This window comes from Pseudophryne corroboree, chromosome 7, assembly GCF_028390025.1.
Source record: "Pseudophryne corroboree isolate aPseCor3 chromosome 7, aPseCor3.hap2, whole genome shotgun sequence".
NCBI classification, from domain to species: Eukaryota; Metazoa; Chordata; class Amphibia; order Anura; family Myobatrachidae; genus Pseudophryne; species Pseudophryne corroboree.
The window spans coordinates 402,737,471-402,753,414 of NC_086450.1; the positions used below are offsets into that span (position 1 = coordinate 402,737,471).

Below are 15,944 nucleotides of genomic sequence, written 5' to 3' on the forward strand. Positions count from 1 at the left end.
TTTGCTCCATAGTTTTGGCTCTAAAAAATATTAGAATAATAGAGATAAAATATTTCAAACATATTTTTTGTATTTTTCAGATACTTTATACAGTAGAAACTCTGGCACAAATGTTAGTATGACAGGAAAGGCCCTGCCTCACAAAACCACACGTCACTGGTCAACAGTCATAATAATAGTCGGTAATAATGTCAAATCCATCATGTAGAGAGTGATGAAATGTTGACACATTAGAATGACGACATATTTGCCCTGACAGCCCAGCTGTGACTTACCTTCTCCAGACAGCTGCAGCGACTCCAGCACGCTTCCTGGGCCCAATGGTCATGTGACTGTGACCTCCAGGTCAACCCTCCGCTTCTTCAGCTTCGGTGTGTATTCTTTCCCTAACCCCCTACACCTCCCTCTAATGCCTAACTACCCTAACCTGTCCCGGTATCCGGATGATAGGTTGACAGTGTCTAGGTCGACAGTCAATATGTTGACACAATATGGTCGACATGCATTTGGTCAACAGGTACAAAAGGTCGACAGGTTCAAAAGGTCAACATGACAATGGTCAACAAACAAATGGTCAACACACATTTTGGGGGCCTTTTAAATATGTTTTCCCAACTTTTGCTTGATTTACTATCCAAGTAGACTACGATTGGGAATAGTAACCTTGCCCGAAGAGCGGGGAGCAAAGTGAGCCCACAAAGGTACACGTTTCCGCTGATTGCGGCCACATATGATGAAACATACAAATGACAGCCCCCCCCAAAAAAACTTGTGTCAACCATTTTTGTGTTGACCATTGTCATGCCAACATTTGACCGTCTACCTTTTACCTGTCGACCTTTTGACACTGTTGACCTAATGACTGCCTACCTAGATGCTGTAGATTTTCTATACCACACCCACCTCCCTCTCTCGCGTGCAGCCTAACCCGAATGTCAACATATCTATCGACATTGGGGTTTTGACATTGTCAATGCCAACCTAATGACTACTTCCCACGGAAACTTCTTTTTCTGCATAACAGACCCATCACCGTTATGAATAAGCCCCGAGGCGCACCCAAGGCAATTTTGAGACAAACAGAACCGTATAGAAAATAATCGCTCTATTTGTTCTGTATGAATGGGATGTAGTCAGGATCACAGCAGTATGAATACCGATGCCGGGATCCCAACCACCAGAATGCCGGCAGCAAACGCAGCGAGCCCACTAGGGGCTTCGTTGCGCTCACCCCCTGCTGGCATTCTGGCGGCCGGGATCCCGGCATCGGTATTCTGTCTGCCGGGATCCCATACCCAACCCATATAAATGGTGCTAGCAGAATCAATGACCCCCTCAATGACTATGGACTCTATTCAGTACAGATTGCAATCCGTTCTTTCGCTTGCTGGGGGTCACCCATCGCAGCATGCTACCTGCCGCCCACCAACTGCGACTGCGCACTAATTGCAATCACGCCGGTCGCAGAAACTAGGAAAGCCTCCTGCCGGCGTAGCCTGGCTGCGACGGCAGGAGTCCCGCTGCCATCTTTATGTGCGGAGCGGCTGCGTGTGAAGTCACGCAGCCAGCCTGAAAACTTAGCCGTCCCGCCCCATGTTTTTTCGACGGGCCACCCCCGCAATGGTCCGGCGCCACCCACTCAATCAGGCATAGGCGTTCGCAGTTAGGGCGGGATGTATTAAGATACATCGCCGCCCCTCGCCACTTATTGCAGCGATGTTGATCGCATATGTACTAACATATGCGATCAATATCGCAATGCGGTGACGGAGGCCCCCTGCGATACCTGTGAGGTGGTCTGCGGGGGGGGTCTCCGTCACCTCAAGGGGTCTCCACAAAGCCTGCACGCCGGGAAGCAGCAGCAGGCTGCCCCCGGCGCCTCCTCCTCCCTTCTGCAGCCGGAAGGACCGTTGCTAGGGGGAGGAGGAGACTACCTTCCGGTACCAGGGCAGCCTGGAGGAAAGTATGGAGGGGGGGAGGCGTCTGTGGCGGGGTCGGCGAAAAGAAGCCCATAGGCTTCCAGAGATGGCGATACCCTGGACAGCGAAAAACCGGTGTTAGGGTCTTTGTACATTTGAAAATGCGGTAAAACCCCCGTTTTCGGGGGTTTTACCGCATTTTTCCTTTAGTACATCCCGTCCTTAATGCGACCCGACAGCATTAACTGTGCGTGCATGGGCAGGATGGGACGTGCGCACTGCGGCCCGATCGCCAAAATTGTGGTGACTTGAATAAGGCCCCATATGTGTACTATTGGGATTACTTTCAATGAAACTAGTAAGAAGTAGTAATAACTTTTTAAAATCACTTTTGTTTAACTAAATTTATACTTATTAATTGAATTATTAATCTCATTAACGTCTATTACCGATGTAATGTCTCCTGTTAAACCATTGCAAAATATAACTTGCATTCAAAATAACAAAGCAAGGAACAATATTTCCTAATTGTAAATTAAAAATAAATAAATCAGATGTGTATTTATTTTGCTTCCATAATGCAGCAGCAAGATCCAGCCAGGGTTTATCATAGATACATTTATAGCGATGTATGTGATGTTATTTTAGGGAGCATCTGATAAGAGAGCACCAGGGCCCCCTCCCTGAGTGTAGACCAATAGTAAACAGGCAATGGGTTTGCAGTGCAGGAGATGCTGGGAGTGAATCAGCTGTATTCTCTACCCATAATGCAGACAGCAGCCTGACGTCAGATCAGCAGCAGCAGCCTTGTCAGAGAGCAGGGAGGGGAGGGCAGAGCCACTGCCAGCCTCCTATTCCCACACTTCCAGCAGATCTGGGAGGTGCCTCTATCTTCCAGGGACCAGCATCACCTCTATAATGAGATGGAGAGGCTCCTCTAGCACCCCAGCATCATTAGAGGGATCACCCCAGGACCACTGCAGGTGTGTGCAATCCATTGTAGAACATTCAGTCTCTATCTAGGGTATCCCTGTAGGGTGGGGGAGGGAGGAATCAGGTGCATCGTACATCACAGAGAGTAGCAATGCATCCTTTGACTGAGGTCTGGCCGGCTTGAGAATGGATGAAATACCCCTATAAGCTTCGTCTTATGTACAGATAAGACAAGGGGGCAGCAGGAAGTGTCAGCATTTACTGTGTATCAGGTTTAGATTGTAGTATTCATAGAATATATGTAAATAATGGCCCTCTGCTTTATCAAGGTTGCCTGTTGTCACTGAGGACTCTGGGTGAATATATACATTGTAGCATCTGTAAATCTTATTACCTTGCTTTTTATTTTTTTGTCATCTTTGTTTGCCCTCGCTAGATTTGGTACACCATCAAGAGCAAGGATGATTATAGATAATATTATACGTGTAGCGTTATATTAGTCTGGGGAATCTTGTCTTTGCTGATGGGGAGAGGTGCTGCATTGCATTGGCACAAATCTAAACTCACACAGTGGCAGCAGAAGGCCAAATCCCCGGGTGCATACAGTACACCCATGTAAATAATGTACTTGTAACCACATATTTAACATTGCTGTAAAGAGCAAACCGGAAGTAAGTTCATGCCTGTCTGGTAATTGATCATTTTAATGAAGAATTTACACATGTAACGGAATCCAAGCTGTCTTAAAATTAATGCACCTGATTCTTCCCAGTGTAGCCATAGGAAGGGGCCCTAATATTAAAAAAATAATTCATCCCCACTCCCCAAGAAAAAAAAAACTAATTAAAAGACAAGGTTATAAAAAGTAGTATCCCAGTTGTACTGCCTGCCACCCCTTGTGGAACCTGTCCTGGTGTCAAGATGATGGAGATACAGATTGACGATGGGGTGGTGTACCAGGATGACTATTGTTCTGGGTCGGTTATGTCAGAACGGGTGTCTGGCCTGGCAAACAGCATCTACAGGGAGTTTGAGCGGCTGATCCAGTGCTACGACGAGGAGGTGGTGAAGGAGCTGATGCCACTGGTGGTCAATGTCCTGGAGAACCTTGATGCTGTCTTGACTGAGAACCAAGAACATGAGGTGGAGTCGGAGCTTCTGAAGGAGGATAATGAGCAGTTGCTGACTCAGTATGAACGTGAGAAATCCCTCAGAAAGCAAGCAGAGGAGGTGGGTACCAGAACTATACATTGTACATGCACGTGCTGAGTCACTGGCTCGCACTGCTCACACTCTACTCATGAGGCTTCACATGGTGTTGTGAAGTGTGCTGGTCTGAACAATGAATAGTGGGTCACTGGGTCACACATCCATACCTCCCAGCATGACCCTCTCCAGGAGGGACACAATGCTCTGCTTCTGGACTTCCCTCTTAATGTATGATTGCCATCACCTGTGGTGAAACACCTTTCTTATCCATTCACCTGTTCAACACAGGTGCCAGCAATCATAAATTAAAAGTCCAGAAAAACACACGCGCACTCACGTGTGTCAAGTGTGCTAAGAAAAACTGGATAATGAATGTCATAGTGGCTGGTACCAGAGAAAAGATTGTTATTTATACTTTTTATAAACTGCCTTTCTTATATTGCAGTAGTGTATCAGACTGTTGTGCCAGATGTTAGATCCCCTACGGATTATTGTCTATTATTATATATGCGGAATCTCAGCTGCTATTAGCCAGATCAGTATTATTAAACTTTTAAGTGCTTTTTACTCTTCGTTATACTCAGATCCCCAGGAACTGTCAGTCTTGCATGTTAACAGGATGTCAGTGTTTAAGATTTGCTGGGTTGGTTGTTGGCTCAATTCATGTCTGAAGAAATGAGTCTGAGATGGGAATATACTAGGCATCCTGGATCTCTGAACTTAAGAGTATGTTGTATACCAGAGGCAGATAACAGATTGCTTCTTAGTTGAACTATAAGTCCCAGCATGCCCTCACCAGACTTGTATTTGTTACTACAGACACACTGAAACATGTAAAATATGGTGGCTATACCCACTATTCATCATCCTTGCACAAATTTTCCATGTTTATTTTTTACGTAATTTTAGACTAGGAATTCTAACCAATGATGAACAGAAAGGGAGAATTCAGTGGCAAATCACGTCTGCTGGAATTGCAAGTTTTCTCTCACTCCCCAGAGAGATGTACAGGTTGCCATAATTGTCTGAAACATCTCCAGGAATTTAATTGCTCCAAAGCTGTATATGTAATAGCCTGCAAGTTTTCGACAATTTAGGGGGATATGTACTAAGAAGTGATAAGAGCGGAGAAGTGAGCCAGTGGAAAAGTTGCCCCATCAACCAATCGGCAGCTCTGTATAATTTTAAAGTATGCAAATTATAGATGTTATTTCAGTGCTGATAGGTTGCCATGGGCAACTCTCCAATGGCTCACTTCTCTGCTCTTATCACTGCTTAGTAAATGTGCCCATTAGTCACTATATCTAAAAGTACAATTTTTAAAAAGTTAAAAACCATTTGCTTTTGCCAATTTAAGAAATGCTTTATTAAATATAGTTGCTAAATTGATGAAATCTTGTGGTTGCCTTCATCGTGCAGACTATTATACACACCTCGATATGTGCTGCAATGACAAAAAATCTTTATCTTGATTTATTACAAATAAAACAAAAACATTTTTTTTTACTTTTTCTGTGTGAGGTCAGAATTAATTGAAGTCAATCTGGGTATATTGAAAGTGTATTGATTGTAAGGTAAATACACCTGCTTGTGTCAGGTCCCACAGTTTGGTGCATTTCCGTAGAGACAAAATGAGCTTCATCATGAAGATTAAAAAACATTCAAAAAGAATCCAGGAATATGTTATTGAAAAAGTACAAGGGCGAAGATATGAAAACATTTCAGACTTTTAATAGGCCCTAGAGCACTGTATAGTCTACCATAGATACATTTAGACACTGTGGCAGAACTGTGAATTTGTCAAGAAAAGGTTGGGTCCAAACACTGAGCATCCACAAAAGAAGGATACTTCTATGGAACGACCAAGGGGCTTATGTTATATCTGACAGTTACAGTATTTCATGGTAGAGATGGGAGAACCTGTCTTTTCAAAACTATTGTGTAAATCTATTTTTACAGTAACCTTATAATTATGGTGTAATGCATTCTATTTACAAGTATTATTCTTAGGGGCAGATTCCTTTAGCCACAGTGTTTTGCCGCTCTGAGCTATTCAATTTAAGTTTTGCTACCAGTCGTGTTAAGCCCTAGTGGGTGCCCTTACTGCAGAATTTTCTCCACAGCCTCAGGAGCTTATTGTATGAGTTAACCCAGCGAGTCTGGGCACTTAACCCAGAGTCTATGGGTTAATGCACATTGGCAGCGAGTTTACTGCTCAGAGGAAATTACGGCATAATTGAATAGCTCTGGGTGTTTAACCTGGAGCTTTAAGGGGGGTACTCACGGAGAGATCCATGCTTAAAATCTAAGCAATCTGACTAGATTGCTTAGATTTTAAGCACAGATCACTCGTGTGTACCCCCCTCAACTATAGCGATGCGCGGCGCCGCACATCGCTATTGCCTGTGCTAGATTGGCCTGCTGGGTGAAATGAGCGGCCCCCCATCCTCCCCTGCATCGCTCAGCACACATTGCACTGTGCTGAGCGGCGGGAGAGATGTGTGCTGAGCGGTTCGCTCAGCACACATCTCTCCCGTCTATATGGGCCTTTAGGCATGCTGTAAACACAGGGTCTAATTGAATCTGCCCTTTAATGTTTTAACAATAATACATAACTAATAATAAAAAAAACAACAGTAAAGTTATTAAAATCAAAGTATTGTTGATTAAAAACTGAACTACGACAATGGACGAGGAGTCCTAGAAAGGAACGCTGGGAAACCGATTAGCAGTGGATCTAGCGCAGTTGTGTTCTGAATGTTTACTATTCTCCTGAAGTGGAAGTTGTGCTGTTTTATCATTGGATGGGGAATGAGTTGTTGCCCTTCTGTGTCTCTGTGGAACACAGGTTGGGTTAATGTTAAAAGAGAAATTAATTAATTTATTCATGTAAATTAGGGTCCTAATTTTTCATCGTTAAACTATATAGAAATTGCTCTTTCTACATCATTCTATGTTTCTTGAGCGCCTGAAATTTTTCGGGTTTTGGTTTTGGGTTCGGTTCCGCGGCCGTGTTTTGGGTTCGAACGCGTTTTGGCAAAACCTCACCGAATTTTTTTTGTCGGATTCGGGTGTGTTTTGGATTCGGGTGTTTTTTTCAAAAAACACTAAAAAACAGCTTAAATCATAGAATTTGGGGGTCATTTTGATCCCAAAGTATTATTAACCTCAAAAACCATAATTTACACTCATTTTCAGTCTATTCTGAATACCTCACACCTCACAATATTATTTTTAGTCCTAAAATTTGCACCGAGGTCGCTGTGTGAGTAAGATAAGCGACCCTAGTGGCCGACACAAACACCGGGCCCATCTAGGAGTGGCACTGCAGTGTCACGCAGGATGTCCCTTCCAAAAAACCCTCCCCAAACAGCACATGACGCAAAGAAAAAAAGAGGCGCAATGAGGTAGCTGTGTGAGTAAGATTAGCGACCCTAGTGGCCGACACAAACACCGGGCCCATCTAGGAGTGGCACTGCAGTGTCACGCAGGATGGCCCTTCCAAAAAACCCTCCCCAAACAGCACATGACGCAAAGAAAAAAAGAGGCGCAATGAGGTAGCTGTGTGAGTAAGATTAGCGACCCTAGTGGCCGACACAAACACCGGGCCCATCTAGGAGTGGCACTGCAGTGTCACGCAGGATGTCCCTTCCAAAAAACCCTCCCCAAACAGCACATGACGCAAAGAAAAAAAGAGGCGCAATGAGGTAGCTGTGTGAGTAAGATTAGCGACCCTAGTGGCCGACACAAACACCGGGCCCATCTAGGAGTGGCACTGCAGTGTCACGCAGGATGTCCCTTCCAAAAAACCCTCCCCAAACAGCACATGACGCAAAGAAAAAAAGAGGCGCAATGAGGTAGCTGACTGTGTGAGTAAGATTAGCGACCCTAGTGGCCGACACAAACACCGGGCCCATTTAGGAGTGGCACTGCAGTGTCACGCAGGATGTCCCTTCCAAAAAACCCTCCCCAATCAGCACATGATGCAAAGAAAAAGAAAAGAAAAAAGAGGTGCAAGATGGAATTGTCCTTGGGCCCTCCCACCCACCCTTATGTTGTATAAACAAAACAGGACATGCACACTTTAACCAACCCATCATTTCAGTGACAGGGTCTGCCACACGACTGTGACTGATATGACGGGTTGGTTTGGACCCCCCCCAAAAAAGAAGCAATTAATCTCTCCTTGCACAAACTGGCTCTACAGAGGCAAGATGTCCACCTCATCATCACCCTCCGATATATCACCGTGTACATCCCCCTCCTCACAGATTATCAATTCGTCCCCACTGGAATCCACCATCTCAGCTCCCTGTGTACTTTGTGGAGGCAATTGCTGCTGGTCAATGTCTCCGCGGAGGAATTGATTATAATTCATTTTAATGAACATCATCTTCTCCACATTTTCTGGATGTAACCTCGTACGCCGATTGCTGACAAGGTGAGCGGCGGCACTAAACACTCTTTCGGAGTACACACTTGTGGGAGGGCAACTTAGGTAGAATAAAGCCAGTTTGTGCAAGGGCCTCCAAATTGCCTCTTTTTCCTGCCAGTATAAGTACGGACTGTGTGACGTGCCTACTTGGATGCGGTCACTCATATAATCCTCCACCATTCTATCAATGTTGAGAGAATCATATGCAGTGACAGTAGACGACATGTCCGTAATCGTTGTCAGGTCCTTCAGTCCGGACCAGATGTCAGCATCAGCAGTCGCTCCAGACTGCCCTGCATCACCGCCAGCGGGTGGGCTCGGAATTCTGAGCCTTTTCCTCGCACCCCCAGTTGCGGGAGAATGTGAAGGAGGAGATGTTGACAGGTCGCGTTCCGCTTGACTTGACAATTTTGTCACCAGCAGGTCTTTCAACCCCAGCAGACTTGTGTCTGCCGGAAAGAGAGATCCAAGGTAGGCTTTAAATCTAGGATCGAGCACGGTGGCCAAAATGTAGTGCTCTGATTTCAACAGATTGACCACCCGTGAATCCTTGTTAAGCGAATTAAGGGCTCCATCCACAAGTCCCACATGCCTAGCGGAATCGCTCCGTGTTAGCTCCTCCTTCAATGTCTCCAGCTTCTTCTGCAAAAGCCTGATGAGGGGAATGACCTGACTCAGGCTGGCAGTGTCTGAACTGACTTCACGTGTGGCAAGTTCAAAGGGCATCAGAACCTTGCACAACGTTGAAATCATTCTCCACTGCGCCTGAGACAGGTGCATTCCACCTACTATATCGTGCTCAATTGTATAGGCTTGAATGGCCTTTTGCTGCTCCTCCAACCTCTGAAGCATATAGAGGGTTGAATTCCACCTCGTTACCACTTCTTGCTTCAGATGATGGCAGGGCAGGTTCAGTAGTTTTTGGTGGTGCTCCAGTCTTCTGTACGTGGTGCCTGTACGCCGAAAGTGTCCCGCAATTCTTCTGGCCACCGACAGCATCTCTTGCACGCCCCTGTCGTTTTTTAAAAAATTCTGCACCACCAAATTCAAGGTATGTGCAAAACATGGGACGTGCTGGAATTTGCCCATATTTAATGCACACACAATATTGCTGGCGTTGTCCGATGCCACAAATCCACAGGAGAGTCCAATTGGGGTAAGCCATTCCGCGATGATCTTCCTCAGTTGCCGTAAGAGGTTTTCAGCTGTGTGCGTATTCTGGAAAGCGGTGATACAAAGCGTAGCCTGCCTAGGAAAGAGTTGGCGTTTGCGAGATGCTGCTACTGGTGCCGCCGCTGCTGTTCTTGCGGCGGGAGTCCATACATCTACCCAGTGGGCTGTCACAGTCATATAGTCCTGACCCTGCCCTGCTCCACTTGTCCACATGTCCGTGGTTAAGTGGACATTGGGTACAACTGCATTTTTTAGGACACTGGTGAGTCTTTTTCTGACGTCCGTGTACATTCTCGGTATCGCCTGCCTAGAGAAGTGGAACCTAGATGGTATTTGGTAACGGGGGCACACTGCCTCAATAAATTGTCTAGTTCCCTGTGAACTAACGGCGGATACCGGACGCACGTCTAACACCAACATAGTTGTCAAGGCCTCAGTTATCCGCTTTGCAGCAGGATGACTGCTGTGATATTTCATCTTCCTCGCAAAGGACTGTTGAACAGTCAATTGCTTACTGGAAGTAGTACAAGTGGGCTTACGACTTCCCCTCTGGGATGACCATCGACTCCCAGCAGCAACAACAGCAGCGCCAGCAGCAGTAGGCGTTACACGCAAGGATGCATCGGAGGAATCCCAGGCAGGAGAGGAATCGTCAGAATTGCCAGTGACATGGCCTGCAGGACTATTGGCATTCCTGGGGAAGGAGGAAATTGACACTGAGGGAGTTGGTGGGGTGGTTTGCGTGAGCTTGGTTACAAGAGGAAGGGATTTACTGGTCAGTGGACTGCTTCCGCTGTCACCCAAAGTTTTTGAACTTGTCACTGACTTATTATGAATGCGCTGCAGGTGACGTATAAGGGAGGATGTTCCGAGGTGGTTAACGTCCTTACCCCTACTTATTACAGCTTGACAAAGGGAACACACGGCTTGACACCTGTTGTCCGCATTTCTGGTGAAATACCTCCACACCGAAGAGCTGATTTTTTTGGTATTTTCACCTGGCATGTCAACGGCCATATTCCTCCCACGGACAACAGGTGTCTCCCCGGGTGCCTGACTTAAACAAACCACCTCACCATCAGAATCCTCCTGGTCAATTTCCTCCCCAGCGCCAGCAACACCCATATCCTCCTCATCCTGGTGTACTTCAACACTGACATCTTCAATCTGACTATCAGGAACTGGACTGCGGGTGCTCTTTCCAGCACTTGCAGGGGGCGTGCAAATGGTGGAAGGCGCATGCTCTTCACGTCCAGTGTTGGGAAGGTCAGGCATCGCAACCGACACAATTGGACTCTCCTTGTGGATTTGGGATTTCGAAGAATGCACAGTTCTTTGCTGTGCTGCTTTTGCCAGCTTGAGTCTTTTCATTTTTCTAGCGAGAGGCTGAGTGCTTCCATCCTCATGTGAAGCTGAACCACTAGCCATGAACATAGGCCAGGGCCTCAGCCGTTCCTTGCCACTCCGTGTCGTAAATGGCATATTGGCAAGTTTACGCTTCTCCTCCGACAATTTTATTTTAGGTTTTGGAGTCCTTTTTTTTTCTGATATTTGGTGTTTTGGATTTGACATGCTCTGTACTATGACATTGGGCATCGGCCTTGGCAGACGACGTTGCTGGCATTTCATCGTCTCGGCCATGACTAGTGGCAGCAGCTTCAGCACGAGGTGGAAGTGGATCTTGATCTTTCCCTAATTTTGGAACCTCAACATTTTTGTTCTCCATATTTTAATAGGCACAACTAAAAGGCACCTCAGGTAAACAATGGAGATGGATACTAGTATACAATTATGGACTGCCTGCCGAGTGCAGACACAGAGGTAGCCACAGCCGTGAACTACCGTACTGTACTGTGTCTGCTGCTAATATAGACTGGTTGATAAAGAGATGTCTATGTAACTATGTATGTATAAAGAAGAAAGAAAAAAAAAACCACGGTTAGGTGGTATACAATTATGGACGGACTGCCTGCCGAGTGCAGACACAGAGGTAGCCACAGCCGTGAACTACCGTACTGTACTGTGTCTGCTGCTAATATAGACTGGTTGATAAAGAGATGTCTATGTAACTATGTATGTATAAAGAAGAAAGAAAAAAAAACCACGGTTAGGTGGTATACAATTATGGACGGACTGCCTGCCGAGTGCAGACACAGAGGTAGCCACAGCCGTGAACTACCGTACTGTACTGTGTCTGCTGCTAATATAGACTGGTTGATAAAGAGATGTCTATGTAACTATGTATGTATAAAGAAGAAAGAAAAAAAAACCACGGTTAGGTGGTATACAATTATGGACGGACTGCCTGCCGAGTGCAGACACAGAGGTAGCCACAGCCGTGAACTACCGTACTGTACTGTGTCTGCTGCTAATATAGACTGGTTGATAAAGAGATGTCGTAGTAGTATGTATGTATAAAGAAGAAAAAAAAACCACGGTTAGGTGGTATATACAATTATGGACGGGCTGCCGAGTGCCGACACAGAGGTAGCCACAGCCGTGAACTACCGCACTGTACTGTGTCTGCTGCTAATATATAGACTGGTTGATAAAGAGATAGTATACTCGTAACTAGTATGTATGTATAAAGAAAGAAAAAAAAACCACGGTTAGGTGGTATATACAATTATGGACGGGCTGCCGAGTGCCGACACAGAGGTAGCCACAGCCGTGAACTACCGCACTGTACTGTGTCTGCTGCTAATATAGACTGGTTGATAAAGAGATAGTATACTCGTAACTAGTATGTATGTATAAAGAAAGAAAAAAAAACCACGGTTAGGTGGTATATACAATTATGGACGGGCTGCCGAGTGCCGACACAGAGGTAGCCACAGCCGTGAACTACCGCACTGTACTGTGTCTGCTGCTAATATAGACTGGTTGATAAAGAGATAGTATACTCGTAACTAGTATGACTATAAAGAAAGAAAAAAAAACCACGGTTAGGTGGTATATACAATTATGGACGGGCTGCCGAGTGCCGACACAGAGGTAGCCACAGCCGTGAACTACCGCACTGTACTGTGTCTGCTGCTAATATAGACTGGTTGATAAAGAGATAGTATACTCGTAACTAGTATGTATGTATAAAGAAAGAAAAAAAAACCACGGTTAGGTGGTATATACAATTATGGACGGGCTGCCGAGTGCCGACACAGAGGTAGCCACAGCCGTGAACTACCGCACTGTACTGTGTCTGCTGCTAATATAGACTGGTTGATAAAGAGATAGTATACTCGTAACTAGTATGACTATAAAGAAAGAAAAAAAAACCACGGTTAGGTGGTATATACAATTATGGACGGGCTGCCGAGTGCCGACACAGAGGTAGCCACAGCCGTGAACTACCGCACTGTACTGTGTCTGCTGCTAATATAGACTGGTTGATAAAGAGATAGTATACTCGTAACTAGTATGACTATAAAGAAAGAAAAAAAAACCACGGTTAGGTGGTATATACAATTATGGACGGGCTGCCGAGTGCCGACACAGAGGTAGCCACAGCCGTGAACTACCGCACTGTACTGTGTCTGCTGCTAATATATAGACTGGTTGATAAAGAGATAGTATACTCGTAACTAGTATGTATGTATAAAGAAAGAAAAAAAAACCACGGTTAGGTGGTATATACAATTATGGACGGGCTGCCGAGTGCCGACACAGAGGTAGCCACAGCCGTGAACTACCGCACTGTACTGTGTCTGCTGCTAATACAGACTGGTTGATAAAGAGATAGTATACTCGTAACTAGTATGTATGTATAAAGAAAGAAAAAAAAACCACGGTTAGGTGGTATATACAATTATGGACGGGCTGCCGAGTGCCGACACAGAGGTAACCACAGCCGTGAACTACCGCACTGTACTGTGTCTGCTGCTAATATAGACTGGTTGATAAAGAGATAGTATACTCGTAACTAGTATGACTATAAAGAAAGAAAAAAAAACCACGGTTAGGTGGTATATACAATTATGGACGGGCTGCCGAGTGCCGACACAGAGGTAGCCACAGCCGTGAACTACCGCACTGTACTGTGTCTGCTGCTAATATAGACTGGTTGATAAAGAGATAGTATACTCGTAACTAGTATGTATGTATAAAGAAAGAAAAAAAAACCACGGTTAGGTGGTATATACAATTATGGACGGGCTGCCGAGTGCCGACACAGAGGTAGCCACAGCCGTGAACTACCGCACTGTACTGTGTCTGCTGCTAATATAGACTGGTTGATAAAGAGATAGTATACTCGTAACTAGTATGTATGTATAAAGAAAGAAAAAAAAACCACGGTTAGGTGGTATATACAATTATGGACGGGCTGCCGAGTGCCGACACAGAGGTAGCCACAGCCGTGAACTACCGCACTGTACTGTGTCTGCTGCTAATATAGACTGGTTGATAAAGAGATAGTATACTCGTAACTAGTATGTATGTATAAAGAAAGAAAAAAAAACCACGGTTAGGTGGTATATACAATTATGGACGGGCTGCCGAGTGCCGACACAGAGGTAGCCACAGCCGTGAACTACCGCACTGTACTGTGTCTGCTGCTAATATATAGACTGGTTGATAAAGAGATAGTATACTCGTAACTAGTATGTATGTATAAAGAAAGAAAAAAAAACCACGGTTAGGTGGTATACACAATTATGGACGGGCTGCCGAGTGCCGACACAGAGGTAGCCACAGCCGTGAACTACCGCACTGTACTGTGTCTGCTGCTAATATAGACTGGTTGATAAAGAGATAGTATACTCGTAACTAGTATGTATGTATAAAGAAAGAAAAAAAAACCACGGTTAGGTGGTATATACAATTATGGACGGGCTGCCGAGTGCCGACACAGAGGTAGCCACAGCCGTGAACTACCGCACTGTACTGTGTCTGCTGCTAATATAGACTGGTTGATAAAGAGATAGTATACTCGTAACTAGTATGACTATAAAGAAAGAAAAAAAAACCACGGTTAGGTGGTATATACAATTATGGACGGGCTGCCGAGTGCCGACACAGAGGTAGCCACAGCCGTGAACTACCGCACTGTACTGTGTCTGCTGCTAATATATAGACTGGTTGATAAAGAGATAGTATACTCGTAACTAGTATGTATGTATAAAGAAAGAAAAAAAAACCACGGTTAGGTGGTATATACAATTATGGACGGGCTGCCGAGTGCCGACACAGAGGTAGCCACAGCCGTGAACTACCGCACTGTACTGTGTCTGCTGCTAATATAGACTGGTTGATAAAGAGATGGTATACTACTAATATTATATATACTGGTGGTCAGGTCACTGGTCACTAGTCACACTGGCAGTGGCACTCCTGCAGCAAAAGTTTGCACTGTTTAATTTTAATATAATATTATGTACTCCTGGCTCCTGCTATAACCTATAACTGGCACTGCAGTGCTCCCCAGTCTCCCCCACAATTATAAGCTGTGTGAGCTGAGCACAGTCAGATATATATATACATTGATGCAGCACACTGGGCTGAGCAGTGCACACAGATATGGTATGTGACTGAGTCACTGTGTGTATCGTTTTTTTCAGGCAGAGAACGGATATATTAAATAAAACAAACAACTGCACTGTCTGGTGGTCACTGTGGTCGTCAGTCACTAAACTCTGCACTCTCTTCTACAGTATCACAGCCTCAGGTCAATCTCTCTCTCTCTCTCTCAACCCTAATCTAAATGGAGAGGACGCCAGCCACGTCCTCTCCCTATCAATCTCAATGCACGTGTGAAAATGGCGGCGACGCGCGGCTCCTTATATAGAATCCGAGTCTCGCGAGAATCCGACAGCGTCATGATGACGTTCGGGCGCGCTCGGGTTAACCGAGCAAGGTGGGAGGATCCGAGTCTGCTCGGACCCGTGAAAAAAACATGAAGTTCGTGCGGGTTCGGATTCAGAGAAACCGAACCCGCTCATCTCTAGTTTCCCTGCTATGTACTATAGCCAAATGCAGGAGATTTTACACAAATCTCCTGCAGAAGTCACTACTGCTGCAGACCACAGTCCCCATTACTATCAATAGAGATTATGATTTGACCCCTATGTCATACCTCCCAACAGTCCCAATTTTGGTGGGATAATCCCGTCTTTCACAGTCTGTCCCGCTGTCTCACCCGTGGGTCACAGTATCTCGCGTGGGGGAAGGGGGGGGGGGAGGCAGTTAGGAATTGCCCTCCCTGTCACTGGCTGCTCGGAGCTGAGATAGATCATAAACTAAGAGGGAAGTCCAGGTAGAGAGAATTTTGTCCCTCCTGG

General features: G+C 45.5%; 1 protein-coding gene across 8 annotated transcripts in view; it reads left to right on the forward strand.

Annotated features, from left to right (window-relative positions):
* The first annotated feature begins 2,650 nt into the window (after window positions 1-2,650).
* MAPK8IP3 (mitogen-activated protein kinase 8 interacting protein 3) overlaps window positions 2,651-15,944 on the forward strand; it is a 184,579-nt gene continuing 171,285 nt past the window's right edge. For 4 of the 8 annotated variants that reach the window (XM_063934640.1, XM_063934643.1, XM_063934642.1 and 1 more), the window contains exon 1: window positions 2,651-4,082. In XM_063934640.1, coding sequence (XP_063790710.1) covers window positions 3,774-4,082 — 309 coding nt within the window. In that variant the 5' untranslated portion in view covers window positions 2,651-3,773. The remainder of the gene's footprint in view (window positions 4,083-15,944) is intronic. The other 4 variants (XM_063934644.1, XM_063934647.1, XM_063934646.1 and 1 more) reach the window with 2 other exon arrangements.